This window comes from Marmota flaviventris, chromosome 9 (assembly GCF_047511675.1).
Source record: "Marmota flaviventris isolate mMarFla1 chromosome 9, mMarFla1.hap1, whole genome shotgun sequence".
In the NCBI taxonomy this organism is placed as follows: Eukaryota; Metazoa; Chordata; class Mammalia; order Rodentia; family Sciuridae; genus Marmota; species Marmota flaviventris.
Genome location: NC_092506.1, coordinates 98,723,673 through 98,743,304, shown reverse-complemented (window position 1 = coordinate 98,743,304; position 19,632 = coordinate 98,723,673). Strand labels below are relative to the sequence as shown.

The 19,632-nt window shown below is 48.2% G+C and overlaps 1 protein-coding gene across 3 annotated transcripts in view; it reads right to left on the bottom strand.

Moving 5' to 3' along the window:
- The window catches only part of Zbtb16 (zinc finger and BTB domain containing 16), a 180,254-nt gene extending 168,910 nt beyond the window's left edge, over positions 1 to 11,344 (bottom strand). The window contains exons 1-2 of one of the 3 annotated variants that reach the window (XM_027930704.2): positions 11,052 to 11,344; positions 6,634 to 7,991 (exon numbers count right to left, since the gene is read on the bottom strand). In XM_027930704.2, the coding sequence (XP_027786505.1) occupies positions 6,634 to 7,901 (1,268 nt within the window). In that variant the 5' untranslated portion in view covers positions 7,902 to 7,991; positions 11,052 to 11,344. The other 2 variants (XM_071616719.1, XM_071616718.1) reach the window with 2 other exon arrangements.
- Positions 11,345 to 19,632: the final 8,288 nt, after the last annotated feature.

Genomic DNA, 19,632 nt, shown 5'->3' with positions numbered 1-19,632 from the left:
TCTAAAGTGTCCCAAGGGAAGGAGCTCTAGACCACCCAGCACCACACCCAACCCCAGACCCCCCTCAGTAAGGTGGTATCTGAGGCCCTCCCTCTTCTGTCACAGTGATTTGCATGCCTGGCCACGTGCATGGACAACAGGACACTGCATGGGTGAGCTGCATTTGGACCTGACCGTGGTGGAGCACTGCCCAGCTAAATTTAAACGAGGACTGGATGACTCACCAGGCCTCAGGTCAATGGGACAAAGAGTACCCTGGCCACCACAGTACAAGAGATCCACTTCCCAGGGAAGGTGCAGGTGTGTGCTGTCTCTGTCCCAAACATGCAGTGCCCGAGGCAGCAGTTTAATAGCACTGGACGGACTGGCACCCTATGCAGAAGAACAGCCTCCGGGGAAAGAATGGTCTGGAGCAACATGAACCCATCTTTTGGCCTGAACTTCTAGCACGACCCACTTCATAGCAGCAATGGGAATACAACAAACAGCCATGGAGCACACACACCACTCCATGCCCGGGACAAATATTTACTGATTGATCCTCATGACAACCCCATGAGTAGGTTCTGTCATTATCTCCATTTTACAAATGAGCAAACAGGCACAGAGAGCTTATGTAACATAACTACAGTCCCCACAGTTGGTAAGTAATGAACTCAGGATTCTGACCCAGACAATCAAAATGCACAACACCATGTTTGTATAAAACATGAATTTGGAGGTACAAGGGCAACACGTGGCAATTTTTTTTCTTTCTATCAAAATAACTGCCAAAGAGTCAGCCCTTTCACCTAATACAGCCGTAACGGAACCTGAGAAAACCTTCAGTTATCATGGAAAATTCAAGAACTCGACAAAGGCACACCTGTATTCATTTGGCAAGGCTCTTAAGTCTTATTCTTGGGCTTTCAGTTGAACTTGTTTTAAAGTCATTAATAAAATAAAAAAAAATTAAAGTGGTTGGAAATGTGTTTCCCCTGAATTAGCAAGAAATCAAAGAGCTCCAAATGGAATTTGATTTTAACAGTTTAGGATAATGACATTTTAAAGATTTATAATAGTTTTCCTAGAATACATAGGAGGAAAAGTGTTGCTAAACTCCAGCTCCCCCATCCCCCGCCACCCCAGCAATTAGCGGCTCCATTCAATAGTGACAGCAAATTATAAGGGGACTTCTCACTGAGATGAAAGAGTAGGCAACTTTCCTCTATTGGAGATGAAATAAAAGAAATCATCTTCAAAAGTTCCAAGAGTTCAGTCTAGATTCCAGATGGCTCAGTAACCCTAAGCAGGTTAAAGTATTCAAAAACAAAGTCGAGCAGACAGAATAAAATCAAACTGACCCCCATCTTGGCTGGGCTAACCAGTCAATCCAGACACCAAAACCAAGCAGAATGCAATTAACCAAAAGGGCTTCATGCAGGTGTAAGTGGGTAGGTACATGAGAGGTTAAAAAATAAATAAATAAAGAGCTCATCCAAGCACCTAGGTTTTACAAAGGAAGAAAACAAAGCTCAGGGTGGAAGAGGAATTGACCACCGTGATAAAACTGAAAAAAATGCCGAGCTGAGTCTAGAGCCCTGGCCTCCACCACAGCTGGGCACCCCACTACGGGACCTCTGCCATCTTACGAGCCTCACAACCAAAGAGCTCTCCAAAAGACCAGGTTCCAGGAGCCCAGGAAGCTACAAACTTAAGTCATTCATCACCCCCCAAAAGGATACTTCCTGGAAACATAAATGGATTCAAAAACGATTTGGGCAAATCTGTGAATGACAGAGCATCCATAAATAGCTACTAAGAGAAGCTTATATACACCTGACCTTTAGAATTGACGTCAAGGAAGATGGCTGCAAGCTCCATCGGTGGTATCTTAGGGATGGTGTTGGCAACCAAAGATTAGGTCAGATGGATCTGACCCAGAATAGCACTGTCCATGTTCTTATATGGTCTGCAGTAGAGTGTCCAGGACTGTGAACTAGGAGGCAAGCAGAGTGCCCAGCTCTCTCCATTTATAGTTGTGTGACCATGGGCAAGTCAATTGCTTGCTCCAAATCTCATTTTCCCTATCTATAAATTCGAGCCCAAAACGGTCCATCATCCCTTATCCAAAACCCTTATCCATCCCTTATCCAAAACCAGATTTGTTCAGATTTTAGAAAGGCATTCTGGTGCCTCTGTGTTTAACAGCTCCAGGAGAGTCTAGGGCAGCACACTGTAATCAAACACATTAATATTTTTGCAGCAAAACATATGAATATTCAAAATAAGCAGGATAAATATAGCCTCACATCAGTTCTGATCAGGTTTTGCTACTAAATGAGTTTGCTGCAAACTTACACAAAACCTTTTAGCTTTCACAGCTTTTCAGACTTCATAATCACAGAACTGAGATTAAGGCCCTATACCCCCCTTAGGGCAGGCTGTGAGGTTAGGAGAGAGAAAGTCATTAAAGGTGCTTTGCAAAGAACAAAGTGCTACCACGACAAGGGCATTATTAATATTGTTGCTGATGCTATCATTATTTCACAGCATTGCTTGCTCCAAACAGAATTTGGGATGACATCAGAGGTTCCTGGCAGAACCATGAAAGGGAACCAAAAGTTGGGCTCAGTGATGCACACCAGTAATCCCAGCAACTCTGGAGGATGAGGCAGGTGGATTGCATGTTCGAGGCCAGCCTCAGCAACTTAGCTAGACTCTAAGCAACTTTGTGAAACATAATCTCGAAATTTAAAAATAAAAAGGAAGGGCATGTAGCTCAGTGGTAAAATGCCCGTGGGTTCAATCCCCAGTACAAAAAAAGGGGGGTGTGGGCTGGGGTCGAAGCTCAGTAGTGGAGTGCTTGCCTAGCATGTGTGAAGCACAGGGTTCCATTCTCAGCACCACATAGAAATAAATAAAAATCAAAATGGTACAACCTTTAAAGGGTGGGGGCAAGAGTTCTGAGTTACTGCTAACCTCCCAAATGTGGCCTAAACCAAGGTCAATGATGGTTGGCCCTATACATGAGTCCACCACTGAAAACATAGTACCTGGCCATCTGAAAGAGACTAAGGCTGGGGGCCAGGCAGAACTCTTGACATCTCAGGCACATGACTCGAGCACCCTTGGCCAGCCCCAAGAACCCTGTGAGAAGGGCTGACACATGGTCCAGGGAGCTGGCTGAGCCCATTTCTGTGGTTCATGAGCATTCCCACAAGAATTAGGCAAGGGTTCCTGCTCCGCCTGTGTAGGATGCACCCTGTTGCTCATCTGAGGGCTTGTCTCTGTAAGAGCCAGAGGCTCCCGTAAAGATCCAGACCCCATTGATTCTGAAGCATTAGATCTAGAAACCCATTAAATCCATGGTGTATGCTATGAGCCTAGGGCAACTGAGGGCCACAAATGAGGACTGTATTCTCACTTAAGTCAACTGTGCTGTTCCCTGTGATCTTAGCCCTCATGTGCATAATGCTAAGAACAAGACTGCACCTGGGCCCAGTTGTGCTGGGCCCTAGACCATAGCCATACGAGCCCACATGCAGAACTGCTCCATTCTCACTTTCAAAGTGAGAACAAGAAAAGAAACCGAGCCTAAAGGGGGAAAGTCCTGTCTTGCAGAAAACTGATATGGCCCTTCCTCCTGCAGGCACTATCCGTTGTAATGTGGGCCCACAGGAGTAGATTCAGGGGTCCAGAGAATCTCCTTCACCTGTCTGGAGAATGGTGTAGATCCAGCAGATCTTCTGTCTGGCTTCCTTCTAGTTCCGTTAAGTTAGTAAGCCCCAAGTGGTCCTCGGTTCTTCCCATCCATCTGTGACTACACTGGACACTGCTTTTACATCTTGCCATCAACCTCAGGCTCCATGATACATAACTTTGCTAAGTTTCATTCCATCCATCTGTCCAGTCAATAGGTCCCCTCTCACTCCACACCAGCTTGGGGTCAAGCAAGGGAAAACCTATGGATGGGATTCCATAACCAATCCCACTTCCTGCCTAATTCCCAGCACTCTGCCCTTTCTCCCTCTGCAAAGTAAGCATAACTGCTGGGTACCAACACTACTGGCTTAAAATAAAATAAACCCTGGAGCCTGTCATCTTTGTTATATTTCCAGCCAATTCCACAGTTTCGTTGGCATCAAAATCACCCACTGATTTTTTTTCTTGCCTTTTTGTTTGTACTGTAGCGTTGATGACTTTTTTTTCCCATTAGAACATTTTTCATCCTGTTGATAGGTTGTGGGGAGTGTCTAAGGCAGAGAAGAGTAGGAAACAAGGAAGTAGCACATTAATCCTGGCACTCTGCAGGTGAGGGAGAGAAAACAGCCTCCCACAAAGTGTATCGATTGGGGACTTTGACTTCAAAGTCAAGTCTCCCCACCTGCATTTCTTCAGACCCCCCGACCTTTCCATCCGGTGCTGCCCCAGGTCCAGCTTCTCAGGCTGCAGGGGCTGATTTTCCATCCTCAGTCAAAAGCACCTTCTTCCTGTCAGCAGCTCTCAGCATGATGCCCAGGATTCCAGGATGGTGCCTCACCATAGCAAGTTCATGAGGAGAGGGACATCTCTGTGCCACCACACAGGTGACACAGCCCAGTACAAGGCGGCGCTGCAGATACTACACACTAGAACTGAGCCCATGAGGATGGTGCAGAGGCAAGGCCAAAATAAGATGGGGGCCAGGTGTGGTGGTGCACACCTGTACTCCCAGTGGCTCAGGAAGCTGAGGCAGAAGGATTGTGAGTTCAAAGCCAGCCTCAGCAAAAACAAGGTGCTAAGCAACTCAGTGAGACTCTGTCACTAAATAAAATACAAAAAAAATAAGGCCGGGGATGTGGCTCAGTGGTTGAGTACCCTTGAGTTCAATCCCCAGTACCCAAAAATAAATAAATCAGATGGGAGACAGAGGGTCAGTTCTTCACCTTCATAGCAACTGCATGTCAGTTACAACTCTAGTGATTTCTAGGTTTTACTTCATTAATTCAGCACCAACTCTGAGGACCATCTGCATTTTAAAAAGTGAGTAAAGCAAAGTTTAGAAAATTTAAATAACTCTCACCACTAGACACAGAGGATTACACCACCCAGGCTCTTTGGAAGATAACATGGCGGAGGGTCCCTCTGAAGGGGAACCTGCAACTCGCACAGAGAGTGAGTGATGTCCTCTATGGCCCTCTTGGGTAGAAAAAAACTACCTGGACTTGATGAGAACCAGGAAAAAGTTACTTTCCACCATGCCCCATTTCTCATAGCACATAGCTGAAATAATTCACATCCGGAGATGATAGACCTATCTGGTCAAGTTTGGGGAGGGGGTTTCCTCTTTAGGAAAGTTTGAGCAAAAACAAATATGACCTCAGTCTATTTCTGAGAGGCATAAGCATCAAGAAGACAGACACACATTCGTGGCAGTTATTTTTCGCACCCACCGGAAAAATATCGGCTACTTTTAGCTCAGTGACAACTTTCCACAAGGTAAGTCTCAGAGCTGCCAATCAGGCATCATGGGAGCGTGCTGCGGCTAGGGTGATTAGATCGCTTCCAGATGCCTCCGTCCACCCCCTCACATCCCCCACACCTAAACCAGCACACATTTATGGGGGTGAGGGAGAGTGGGGGCCAAAGCAGAAAGCCCACCCAAGATCACCCAACAGCAGGCCAAAGGGAAACGTTTTCACTGACAGCTGGATGTGTGGACACCATTCATCAGGCTCAGAGACAAGAAGGCAAAATGACAGGCCTACATTTTATGACAGAAACAGGAAAAAAACCAAACCTGCTACTTATTCCCTCTGTCATTTACTCCACTTCTGAAGAGCAATTGTCAGGACCCTCCGTTCTGTAGCCTTGGTCCTCTTCCAGCCCAGACGACTCCAAAAGGCAGCAAAGTAGGAGGAGATTAAAACCTGAATTTGAATCCAGCTCTGCCTCTTACTAACTATGTGACCCTGGAAAAGGGACTTTTTTCCTGAGTCTTAGCAACTTCCTATGTAAAAAAAAAAAATTACCTACCTCAAGGGGCTATTGTAACAAAAATGAAATTTCAGGTAAAGGAGGTGACACTGAACAAGCATGTCATGAACTCGAAGAAAGGTTATTTCACAGAGAAGCAAAGGGCAGCCAGAGGAAGCCCATAATAGATCAGAGTAGCATTTAGTTCAATGTGAGCAAGGGTGAGACCACAGGCTGCAAGACCAAGACTCTTATTCCCATCCTTTCCCCCTGAATGTGTTCACAAGAACAGAGAATGAGCAAGGGATGGGAGTATCGAGGGGACTGTTTACCAGGAAGGCCATTTAGAACCCGAGACTGTTCCTATTGCCAGATTTGGGTCATGAGAGACCCTCAGAAACCCACTTCTTCCTCTCTTTCCTTCCACTTTATCAGTTACTCGAGGGAAATAAGTACAGGCCAAGCAGCAGAAAGATGAAACAGGAACCCCAAAGCAAAAAGAGGGAAGAGTCTGGAAAAAAACCATTTTCCCTCACCACCATCTGAAATATCCGCCCCCCAGGACACAGAAGGAGGTATTCTTTGGCAAGGAAGAGAGGGGAACCAGTCCCCTGGGCTTGGGAACAGCCAGGATATGGAGGGAGGGTGTCAGGGCCGGAAGTCCAGCTGCAGGTGCAGGACAGGGGCAGGGCCTACCTGTGCTGCTCCACAGCTTCGTTGTCAGGAAGCTCTACCCCACACACGCTGCACTGCTCCCCGAGGGGCCGGCTCTCTGACTTCATGCCCACAGCCAGCTCACCCAGCTTGCTGAACAGCTCCCTCTGGATGAAGCCCTGGGGCAGCAGGCCCCCATAGGTGCTGAAGTCCATGGAGACGGCCAGGGCAGGCTGCACGTGGAGGCCAGAGGTCACCGAAGACGGCATGCTCAACACGGCATCAGCCTTGTGGTTGGGCAACACAGAATAGATGCCCAGGTGTTTCTCTGCAGCGGGTGCTGGGGGTTCCTGTCGTCCAGGGGGGACCTGACCAGCCTCAGCGGGAGGTGGCAGCTGCTCAGCACTCTCCTCTCGCCCATAGTGCAGTTCCCTAGCACTGGTAATGACGCTGCTTCTAGTGGGTGTCCCGGGCCCCTCTTTGCCTCTTTCCTCAACTTTGTCCCCAATCCCTCCTGAGATGCTGGACTCAGCTGCCCCAGGGCTTTCCTGGCCAGGTACCTCATCCACCTGCATCATCTCTGTCTTTACTTCAGCCACCCCAGGGTGCCGCCCGCCCCCAGCCAGCATCGATTCCTCAGGCCCTGCAGGTTGCTGAAGAGTCCCCTGCAGGAGAGACTGTCCTATGGTCATCAAACTATCCACTGCAGCTTTGGTGGGACTCATAGCTGAAAGACCAAATGAGGTGGAGACCGAAGGGCTCTGGTCCACCATGGGCCCAGGGAGGCTCTGTCCAGCCACACTGGCATACCCACTCTCCTCGCTGGAATGCTTCGAGATGAAGATGTTCTTGAGGTACCGAGCCTTGCGGTCCTCTTCTTCCTCGGCCCCGCCGTCAGCCATGGTGGCCTCTGTGTCATTGTCATCTGAGGCCTGGATGGTCTCCAGGATCTTCAGGCACTGCTCCTCCAGGTATTCGATCTCCAGGATCTCAGCTGCATACAACAGATCATCCAGGTCCTCTGCCTTGGCCTGCAGCGTGGCCGTGTACGCATACTCCAGAATCTGCTGGAAGGTCTTTGGGGAGAGGAAATCCAGAGTATAGTGCTGGCTGTTGCGGTGGAAGAGGATCTCAAACATCTTGCTGGTGCAAGCCAGCACTGTCCGGTGGGCATGGAACTCCTGGCTGTCCACCATGATGACCACATCGCACAAAGTCCCAGCCAGTCGCATCTGGTTGGCCTTGCATAGCAGCCCCGTGGGGTGGCTGGGGTTCTGCAGCTGGATCATGCCCATCTTTGTCAGATCCATGGTGCTCCCCTCGGTTCAGGCATGAGGCTCTCTTTCCTTCTGTGTTCTGCGTGGTGGGGCAGGATGGGCTTCCTGGGCCAATGGACAGGGCTGGAGAACAAGAGAAGAGACAAAAGAGATGAGAGAATCAACAGCTGATTTGTAAGTGTCCCTAAGAGTAAGAACTCAAACACTACAATGTGCCCCCATCCTGCCAAGCTCCCAGCAAATCTTAGAGATTTAATGGAAGGAGCTTCCTAGAAATCTACAAATCTGCCTTGAAATCTCAGAGATGATGAGAGTAAAGAGAAGGTTCTGCCACAGCATATGCCTACTTTGCTGCTCCATGACATCATTAGGTGAAATAAAATGAAAATGATAGTAAGTCCTGAGCATTCTTCAAGTCTAAGAGTAGGAATTTCCCATGCAAAGCCAACATTCATAAGGAGATGCCCAAGCAAGCACCTGTTTAAAATTAACAAAAGACTTTAATCCCTTCCTTTAGTCAACTTAAAAACTCAACTTCACTCTCAACCCCCTGTACAGCAAAGTTCACCATCAAAACAAAGTTTTTCAAAGTTCATCTCACTGAAAATTCAAATCCAGGTGGGGCCAGCAGACTGCAATTGTGGCCCACAGAAATCTATGGGCAATGAGCTCTCCTCCCCAGGCCTATTCTCTCTCCCTCAGTCAGGGCCTTCCTAAGCCCCTGTCTTTCCACTCTAATCAGCGGGGGCAAAGACTAACATGCCCTGACCCCTTCATTAGGAAGTAACAGGAGCATATATATGTTAACTAGGGTCATATATATATATATGTTATATTTATGTTACCATATATATAGTTTATTTATATATATATATATATATATATATATATATATATATATATATATATTTAACATATGTATGTTAAATAGGGTCACTCCTATCCACAGATGCCTCAAAGCCATCATATATGTGTTCCAAAATCTGGCATATTTGTCTGTAGCAGCCAGAGGGAGAGTGTTAATACACCTGCACACAGTTACATGAGATGCTGTACTTACTCTCCTGCCCCCAAGTGCCTGCTGGACAGAAAGATCTAAAATGTGAAGGAGGCGGGGTGATGAAGGCAATGTGAGATGGTAGGAAATATGCTCCCCTACAGTCAGGAATGCTAATGCTGAGCTGCGAATGAACTCCAGTGTGTCCCACAGACTCCCAGGAAGCGGCAAGTGCTGTGACCAGAAGCAACAATTGATGCTGGATATGGTTCAGAGGACACTGGAAGTGATACTGGCCAACAACATCTAGGTGCAAGTTACAACCAGTATTGGGAAGACGAGGCTGGGAAACAAAGATCTCTCCCAGAGCCTATCCTGGATCATAAAAAGGGCTCCAGAACTCTGAACCCCCTCTAGGGTGTGAAAAGCCACCCAGGCCAGGTCTCTCCTAGCATCTGCCTAGCTAAGGACAATATCGAAGTCACTGGCCTGGAAGCAGGGTGGACAGACCAAGTACTCTTCACACTGCTTGCCTTCACACTAGAAAGAAGACCCATGAGTTCTTGAGCCGCAAAGTTCAACCAGAAAGGGTTAACCAGACGGCTGGTCCAGACCCTTGCTGCCCACCCCAGGGTTGGGACCCAGGCCGTCAAGGGTGGGACCACCATTCATCCATGCCTTGCCACTCTGCCTTCTAGCAGACATCAGAGAACTAGGGAGAAGCCAAAGGAATAGAGGGTTGGCTACCTGAATTCCTTCTTCAAAACGAACCTTTGAGGTCTGGAGGGAAATCAGGGTGCTACGGCAGCCGTCTCCCCAACGCGCCGCTCGGCGCCTGCGATCCGGCCAGCGCTGGGTGCAGCGTTCAGCCGGGCAGTGCGGGGGAGTAGGGGGGAGCCGGTGCTAACCCACTGGGGCTCTCAGGATCGATCACACTCTCACACACCTCTAGTTCCCAGCGACCCCAATCGAGACTTTCAGACGACTTCGGCAAACTTGGGGAAGCAACTTTTCCCCAGAACTCAGATGCCTGAAAGGGAACCGAACTAAGGCCGAAGGAAATCGAAAGAAACTGGGCAAAAAGCGAGAGTCCAGGCGGGCTGGACGCTGCTGAGAGGGCGACGAGGCGGAGGACGCGGCCCCGCGGCAAGGGGCAGCACAAAAGCCCTGAAGCGAGTTGGGGGGGGAGTGAGAAGAGCCGCGGGCCCTCGCTCTCCCATCCAGGACCATGACCCCCGGGAAGCGAACAGCAGGGTCCCCGGCCTCTGGCGGCCGCGTCAGCTGCCGGCGCGCGAGGCCGAGGAGCTGAGTACAGGGGAGCAGGCGAGCAAGTCGGTGCGGAGCGCATCTGTGCGTTTCAGTGAGTCCGCAGCCCGGCAGGATGGTGCGCATTTCAAACGCGTGCGGGAGTGTGCAAGGGGCTATGCGAGCGAGCCTCAGGCGCGCCAGGGTGGGAAAGGCATCCAGGAACGCATCAGGTGCAGAGCCCCGGCACCCACACTGCGCTGCCGGGAGCGCACGGCGAGCTCCGGCGCTACGGCTAGTCCCTCCGAGAGCCGAGGAGGGCCCGCAGCGCTGGAGAGTCTATGGAGCTTTCCCCCCACACCCCCCGCAAAAGGAGATCAAGTCCAATTAAGAAAAAAGAGCCCACCACGTTTTTGTTTTTTTCCAAAGAGAAAGAAAACCCAGACGAGTCCCGGTCCTGCTCCCCTCCGCCTCCAAATCAGCTTCTCTGATTCTAGCTTCCCAGCCGGCCAGCGAATAAACACACAAATAAATAAACCACAATCCTATCTCACGCCCGTGCACCGGTCCGCATACATATGAGCACCCACCAGCTCTCGGTTCCTCCGCCGGCCCTTGGCTGTACAAAGCCTTCCTATCCCCGACTCTGCGCTCACACCCTCAGCTCCAGCAGACCACTCTGCCCCCCACCTCTCACCCGAACTGTGCCCTGGAGAGGAAGGGTTGGGGAGGCAGCTGCTCTCAAGCTGACAGCCGGGGCTCCCCCTTCTAGCTGACCCCAACAGGCGGCGGCGACGGCTGCAGCAGCAGGAAGGAAACACGCACAAGCCCAGCAGCCGAGTGGCCGAAGCGAGCGCGCCCCCCCAGACCTCTCTAGCCCCAGGGCGTCCGGACGCGAGGTGCTCGCTGGGCGGTGCGCCCCTCCCCGGCCCCCCACTCACCGTTGCGGAGCCGGGTGCTGTGGGATGGGTGTGCGAGCCTGCTGGGGGGTGTGTGCTTATGTCGGGGAGGGGTGTTGCTGGAGAACTGTTGCTTTCGGTATCACGGCGGCAGTGGCGGCGTCGCCCGGCAGTTCGCAGTACCCGCTCTCATCGCCCTCAACTCCTCTCTGCCGCGAGGTTAGCAAATCACCACCGGCTGCGGCGCCTCCGCCGCGTCCCACGTCAACGCTGAGCCCCCTCCTCTGCGAGGCCCCGGCGCCTCTCCATCTTTAGTGCTGGCGGCCGAGCCCGGCTCCCTGCCCACAGCTGCCCCCCTTCCCTCCCCCCTCCCGCGCTGTCCCCGGGCTCAGCCCGCCCACCCCACCCCACCCCCGTACTGGCCGAGCCCGTGCGCGCTCCCCGCCCCACCCCTCCTTTCCCCTCCCTTCCCCGCGCTCAGCGCTCCGGGCTTCGCCTGACATCTAGCTGCTGCTGGGGCGCCAGCGGCCGCTCACCCGCCAAGCTGAGAGGACCGAGACGCTAGTGGAGAGGAGTGTAAGGGACTCGGAACCCTTAATATGATCCTAGGGATGAGAGGCGAAGAGCAGCCCCCACCTTCTAAACCTTCTCCGCAGGTTTTTCATTTCTACTGCACACGGGTTTAGTTTTCCTCCCTCCATCGCTCAAGCGCACAGTTTAGTCCCGGGTTCCAATGTTCACCCCAATTCAGTAAGTGTCATCTCGCCTTTCACTTTTCCTCGGGGCTCTGGAATGCATCCCCAATACCCTCGATATCGGCTTTAAAATATCGCTTTCGCAACCCAAGCCCAGGCCTCTTCTGCTTTCCGGCTACTGTCCGCCTGCAGTATCCACATTTCGGATTTCAAGAAGTCTCGGGGCGTAGAGTTCGCTAGCTCTGTTGAACCAGTTACCAAAGGGTCGGCGGAGATCTATGGTCGAGGGGGAGGCACGCCGTTTTAGTTGTCTCGTGGCTACAGCCGAGATCAAGGCCTGAAAGAAACTTCTCTCACGCCCAGTCTTGAGCATTCCTTTGGCTCAACCCCCGCCCCCCCCCAACACACACACACACACACACACACACACACACACACACCGCGGTCCTCTCCCAGCAACCTGGATGGAAACGGGTTCTGACTACCTGCCTCCTGCTTAGCCCAGGGTCTTCAGGGGGCGAGTGGAAGCTTGGGAAAGCCCTGGTCCGCTCAAAAGTGAGTTATTTTCTCAGCTGGTCGCCTCACTTTAGAGGATGGCATTGAGAACACTAACTCCAAGATAGAGCAACCAAGGAACAATTGCCCTTCTGCAGGCCTTGGAAAGCTCCCTTCTCCCCTTTTCCCTGGAGCTGGATTAAGGTAGAGGACAAGAAGTGGAATGCACTCTTCCCAGCATTGGCCTCAAACTAGGTCTCCAGCATTGTGGGGTGGGGTGGGGTGGAGAGCCATCCAAGGCTCTCAGAATGGTCAACCTCTGAGGGGCTGGGGTTTTAGCAGCTTGGGGCGTCAGCATCCTGAGTCTGCATGTAGTTTCCTTGAATGGCAAATGGACCAATGGTTTTCCTCAGGACCCACATGGAATCACATCTTGATATATGAGTCCTGCCCTGCTGCAGATTGGAAGCCAAGCCACAAGAACTGCAGGGTCAGGAAGGGAATACAGGTGAAAAGCTGAGAAAGTCTAGGCAGCAGAGTTTGCATATGGGAACTGATACAAGTTCACAAGAACTTTAGTGGGGTAATCCCAAGGACAGGGCATTCCATCCTAGCAAGGGACACTCCAGTCTCCTACTTTCTGGAACAAGGCTCAGACCAGCAGAAGTTGGGAGCCAGAAGCCAGGCAAAGGCCAACACTTTGATATGGAAGGAGTCAACTTAACCTGACAGTAGTGTATAGGACAACATAGAACCATGGGGAGTCCCCTCCCAGAGTACTCACTTGGTGAACAATAAAGAACAATCCCTCTTTAGAGGCAATCTGTTTTTCCAGCCAAGTTCTATAGCCTGTAAGCGGAAATAGATTTCAAGAAAGTCAAGAAAGGACTGGTCTGTAAGGAGCACAAGAGTGGTTGGATATGAGGAAAGAAGAGTGGAATAGAGGTTCCCCGTGCTTCCTGTGAAATAGAGGAGTCATTAAACTTGTTGAGCTTCTGCCTAGATGGTGCTTGCTAGAAGCTGCTGCCTAGCTGTCCACGTCCACCAACACAGTAGCAGAAGAAGCACACAATTAACCCCTGATCCTAATCTCCTATTAATCCTCAAATCAGAGAAAGAGAGAATCTCTGAAAACAATGGAAGAGAAAGAACAATCCCTCCACGGCCCTGGCGTCCCCCATCCCCATGCCATATTCACTCTATGTGAAAATCTCCCTTGCTTCATAAACTCTGCCCATTAAAAAGCCCAGCCCTTGTTAGTAAGTGTTAAAGAGAGATTAATGCCTGAATTTAAGAGGTGGAGAAGGTAACAAAAAGGGAGAAGGCAGGCGAGGCTGTGGGCTGAGTGCCAGCATTGGGCTCTGAGCATTTCCACTTAGCGCTGAAGGCTGGCTGCACAGCAGTTTGATAAGGTTTATTGGGCCCAGATAAAGCAGCAGCAGCTCCCCCACCAAAACCGGCACCATTTATAGCCAGAGCTATGTCCTTGGGTCCTGAGAAGGCTGATGAGAATCCCCAGTTCAGAGATTTCATATGGCTGCACCTAAAACAAACAGAATGGAAAATAACAAGAAGGAATATTCATTCATATTCTCTCTCTCTCTCTCTCTCTCTCTCTCTCTCTCTCTCTCTCTCTCACCCCCAGTTTATTTTATTTTGAAGGGTATTTGAAGGCTATGGTAGGGGAAACTGGAACATCAGATCTTTTAAAAATAAGAGACTGATCTTAGAGGGAGGTCTGCTAGAGTCAGGGGAATAGATGAACTGACCCTTGGATGGAATTCCATTGCTAAATCTTCTTATTCCCTCATTTCCTACTTTACCTATATACCTCTGGCCATGCCTAGGAAAGCCATGGCTTTCAGAGTTCAGTTAGTGGAAGAAGAGATTGGTATATCAGGGACTAAGGATCATACAGGAAGGAGACAGTGGGAATAATAACTCACTCTGAGCATTACTTGGGAATCTTAACATATTATCTATGTTGTTTAATTCAGTCCTCATAACCCTATGGGTGCAGGTGCTATTACTTTCCCCTTTTGTGCAGACAAGAAAGCTGAGGCTCAGAGAGGTTAAGTGTGTCACCCAAGACTGTAGATCTATTAAACATCAGAGGTGATTCTATAAATCAGGCCATTCTGGCTGCACAGATCAAGCTTTTACCTTGTAGATTATACAGCCACCAATGAGATACATCAAGAAAACAAAGCTTGTAATTCCCCAATCTCCTCTTACTCCATTGAGGCCAGTTCTATGCAGGAGCTCCCAAGCTGAGAACCAAAGGGTTCTGATTAGCCACTAGGTAAGCAGATCCTTCAGGATCTCTACACTTTCCCCCTTTCTCAGAATCTCAGGCAGAAGTTGGGAGGAAATTTTGAGTTAAAGTAAAACACCAACTAAATAAATACTCAGAAAGAAGGTAAGAGAGGTGTCCTGAGTATTCTGATTGAGTGTGAGTGGGAAGTTGCAACTCTCTTGTGCCAACTCATCATTTGAAAGATATTTTTTAAATTTAAAAGAAAATTTTCCTATTGTGATATATATATGCATACATACATATGTGTGTGTGTGTGTGTGTGTGTGTGTGTGGTGTGTGTGTGTATATATATATATATAATCTTTTAGGGAGAAGCTACTTTGCATTTCTCTAAAACCTTGTGGTGAGTGGGGAATGAAGCACAGCCAGGGAAGGGTGTAAGCAGTGAAACCCTGAGAGGAAAATAGTGGTCCCCTCTGTCACTGAGATCTTCAGGTGCCACTGGGATTGTCCCCTTTATTCCCAGATCTTTACCCCAGGGGACTCTTAGGGAAAGATAAAGCAAGCCTGTGGTATCCTTTTCTAGAGGCTAAGCTTCTTACAATTCTTCAGAGCACCATCGTGGACATCCACTATGTAGATACCAAGTGATATCAAAAATTAGGCAGTGTAGGGCTGGGATTGTTGCTCAGTGGTAGAGCGCTTGCCTAGCATGAATGAGGCTCTGGGTTCGATCCTCAGCACCACATAAAGATAAATAAATAAAATACAGGTATCATGCCCAATTATAACTAAAATAAAACATAAAAAATAAGCAGTGTAGAGTTTGTGTTGATACTTTTCTTTAGTTTTTGAGTTTGTCTTTTTAAAAATGTGATTCTTTCACATCTCTTTATTAAATGCCTCCTCCAAAAAGCAGAGGGAAAAACAATCAGGTGATATACATGTTCTGGTTAGTTAAATGTGTAGAAAACTAAACCAGAAGATGACTTCTTAGATGAGTAATTTCCATCATCACTCTTTCTTCCCATGGAGACCTGGTCAGTGGTGTCCACAAGGGATTCCCTTCCACATACCAAGTATGCCCTTCCTCTCATCTGCAAGGCAGAAAGTGACTTTTCAAAGAGGGACAAAAGAGGGATTACTTTTTTTTTTTAACCCTGGAGGTCTTGGGTCACTGTGACCCCAAGATCTTTGTGAGTGGGAATGAGAAAGCTCTTTCTTCTCTCTTTCTCTCTCCCCAGCATATTGCAAATGGTGTTGGGACCTAATGCTGTCAACTCAAATAGCAAATCTGAGTTGTTATTAGTGCAAAGATGCCCTGAGGGGGTAGGCAGTGTGGATGAGATCTGCAACCAATGTTATGGGAAAGTGTGTTTATAATTATAATGGGATTTAATGTACACTGGGACCAGATGATGGCAGCCATTTAAAAAAGAGATGCTTAATAAGAAAGGTCCCTTAATGACAGGCAGGAGGGCTCAGGTTATTATAGAAAAGCACAGTGTTTCATTTGGTGTCACAAACCATGTGCCAGGTTTTACGGGGTTCCTAACAAAGCTTTGGGGCAAGACATGGCATCCGCCGCTTCAAGCCATTGGGCACATTGTTTTATTGTTGTTTTAGAGAGGGGCATATGCAGTCAGAGAAGGCATTTTCTCCCTTTCAGATACATGTGCCCACACAGGCCCTGGGCCAATACTGAGTATTTGGGGGTGTTTCTGGAAATCTGCTTTGTTCTGAAAAACATCTCAATTTCAAAACTAAAATTTTGTAGCTATCGAGGGGTGCATTTTCCATATAGTGTGCATGAAATGAAGCGGCATGACTCCCATTATAGGCAATGGGAATCCCACAGCTAAACCCCCAGGCACCATGCCGAAAATTAACCCCCAAGTCTTCATGGGAAAAACAGGTGTTTTTTTTTTTTAAACACTCTGCTGTTTCTTTGTTGGGGAGGCAAGAAGACGGGAGGGATGTAACATTTTCTTATGGTGTTTAATTGTTAATAACTAACTGTTTAAGTTTTGAGTTGTTTGACCTATGAATTTCAACCCAAGGCAGCTGTTTTACACAGGAGTGCTGGTTATGGACAGAGTGTGGAAGGGCATGTGGAGGAAAGGCCACACTCCTTGGGATGCCTCCAGGGATGCCACAGTTCAGAAATATAACTCCATGTCCTCTGCCCTCTGCCAGGTTGTATTATTTTATACATTTCTCCCCTGACGTGAAAGAAGTATATGAAAACCATTTTATTCATCTAATACAGGACTCACCCATGGATATTATGTTGTTTGTTCACCAAACATGATTTGGCCAGCTGAGGAACCCTATAACAGAGTACAGTCATGCAACACACCACAATGTTTCAGATAATGACAGACCACACGTGTGACAGTGGTCTCATTAGATGATTTACAGGAGATTGTATGTATTGCCTACTGACATTGTAGCTGTCTTAGTTTGTGTGAGAACACTCTGACATTTGTACAACAAAATCGCCCAATAGATGCATTATTAACGTATCCCATCATTAGGCAGTGCATATTTATTTCATTTATCCAGAAAAGGCAAAGAATAAAATGAGTGAAAGCTGATAGTTGGGGGTGGTGGTGTGCACTCCTGTAATCCCAGCTACTTGGGAGGTTGAGGCAGGAGGGGAGGTTGAGGCAGGGATTGCAAGTTCAAGGTCAGCCTCAGCAACTTAGTGAGACCCTGTATCAAAATAAAAAATAAAAAGGGATGGGGATGTAGCTCAGTGGTAAAGCACTCTGGGTTCAATCCCCAATACCAAAAGAAAAAAAAAGCGGGGCGGGGGGCTGGGGGGGTCGCAGTAAGAGAAAATTCAACTTCCAGTCACACATTCTGAGAGGCTTTAGAAGTTACTCTTCCAAATAGAAATGATATGTCAGGGGTACACAAGCCACAATATGAAACTATTTTACTCAATGACAGGTAATTTAAGCCAATTATATTAAAATTATGATAGCAAAACAAGCGCTAATATCCTGTGGAGTGGAATTCAAAATTTGCATGAATTTTTAAGATAACATGAAAGACTGTCTTGGGCTGGAGAAAAGCTCACTGTTTTCCCCTCAGGGCTGAGTGGGTGGGAGTCTGGAGGATACCCCACCAGTGAAAGCTGTCACAGGCTCTGAGCCAGACACTTGGATTTGGCCTCTGTTACCAGGCCAGGCTCACTTGTCTCCTTTGGAAGCCATTGCTAGCTCTTTGATGTAATCTTCTCCACTCCACCCTCCAGTAGGAATTAATTTCTCCCTCTCTCATAGTCCTCTCACTCTTTGAACATTTATCGTAGTATTTACCACCATCTGCCTTGTATCCAACTGAGTTAGGTACATTCTGACCACCTTCTCCATTGTGAGTTTCTGGAAGGCCAGCCTCAGTTCTGTTCAACTTAGTATTCCCACTCCCAGCCCCCAGAGCCTAGCACACTGTCAAGCAGGGCAAATGTAACTGTGGAAGAACTAAATGAATGTATGCATAAATGAATGAATGAATGAATGAACACAGGTACTGAGTGTATTAGGAATTTCGTGAAGGGACATTCTATATTCAAACATTTAGGACAGCATTCTTTTTAGCTATAAGATTTTCACCAACCTTTGAAAGATCAATGGTATAGACAAGGGTTGATGATATCTGTTGAATGTAATTATATATAGCCTGTTGAGGGTACAACTGGTTCTGTTTCAGTTTATGTCTTACCTGGTGGCCTACAACCAAGGTTCTTCTCAGTATCCTAGGAGCTTTAATAAATTTATTAATGCATTGAATTAAAATGAAATGGATTGATTTGAATCACATTGCTCATCACTCCCACAGCACCCTACTCATTCCAATCCCAAAAGGCTCTGCGTTCACCAGTTTGGGACTGAGAGGAGAGGATCTGATCTTTGTCTAGGGCCACTGGTGGGGGTAGGTCTGCTGCCTGAACCCAGCACAGGCTTAGGAGACAGGTATTGACACTGACACATTCGCTCCCCCTACTACCAGGATGACAGAGACTGGCTTAGTTGTTGTCCAAACTTCTTCCTGAGCTTACCCAGACCATATTTTCTAACAGTGCAGTTAGTTGCAGGCCGTGTGATTGAGTTCTATCTAGGAGACTGTGAGCAGAAGTCCTTTGTGCCACATCCAGGACTAGCCCATAAAAACTCTCACGTGGTATCTTCCATCCCTTTTCCCTGTGACTTGATCCCATGGGCACAGTTATTTTAGAAGCTGAGTGGTGACAATAGCAGAGTCAAGATGGGAGGAGCCTAGATCTCAGGGCTCTCATTTAGCTGTATGGGCCTGTCTTCAGTACTGGGTCCACCAATGTAGGCCCAGAGTAAACTCAGGAAAATTGGAGTCTGAGTTGCAAAGTCTTCATCTATAAACTGGAGACAATAATGGTACCCACCTCACTAAAGTCCCTGGGAGAATACATAAAGGGTGCTTGGCCCACAGTAAAAGATCTGAAAACTGGTACAAGCCTAGAGTCCCAGCACTTGGGAAGTTGAGGCAGGAGGATAATGTGAGCCCAGGAGCTCAAGACCCTCTTGGGCAACAAAGTATGACCCTGTTTCAAAAACAAACAAAAAAAGATCTGAAAACATTAAATATTATTAGCAATGACGTCAGGTAATTGTTCTTTTCACTCTCCTCCTACCAAATGCCTTATTATAAGGATAAGATCTTATGATAGATTGATTTTAAATCTCTTTTAAAGAGTGAAATGTGACCTGGGATTCCTAGCTTCTACTTGTAGCTGTGTAGGACACAGCTGCTTGTGGCCCTGTTCTCCCAGTCTGGTTCTGTTTATTCAGTTGAAGCAAGCAGGCAAATAGAGAGGGAGGCTGGGTGGGCAGGGGGTGGTGTTAATTTTCACCTCATAGCATGACGTGTTTATTAGTGTGTACGTACGTTAAGCGCAGCAGCCTGGTTTCCTTGAGTTAAATAGCAGTCATGCCCAACTGGCTCTCCATGTACCATTACTCCAAGTGATTGAGCCAATTTCTCCCTCTGCCTTGAGTTTAAGTTGTAAACCTCTCAGCCAGACAGGGAGGCAATGATGGGCTGCCTGTTGTGATTATTATTAACCTTTAGCATTACACTCACAGGACCAGGGGGTCTGCAGAGAAGCTGCCAGCTCCCACGGGCCCACCTCAGC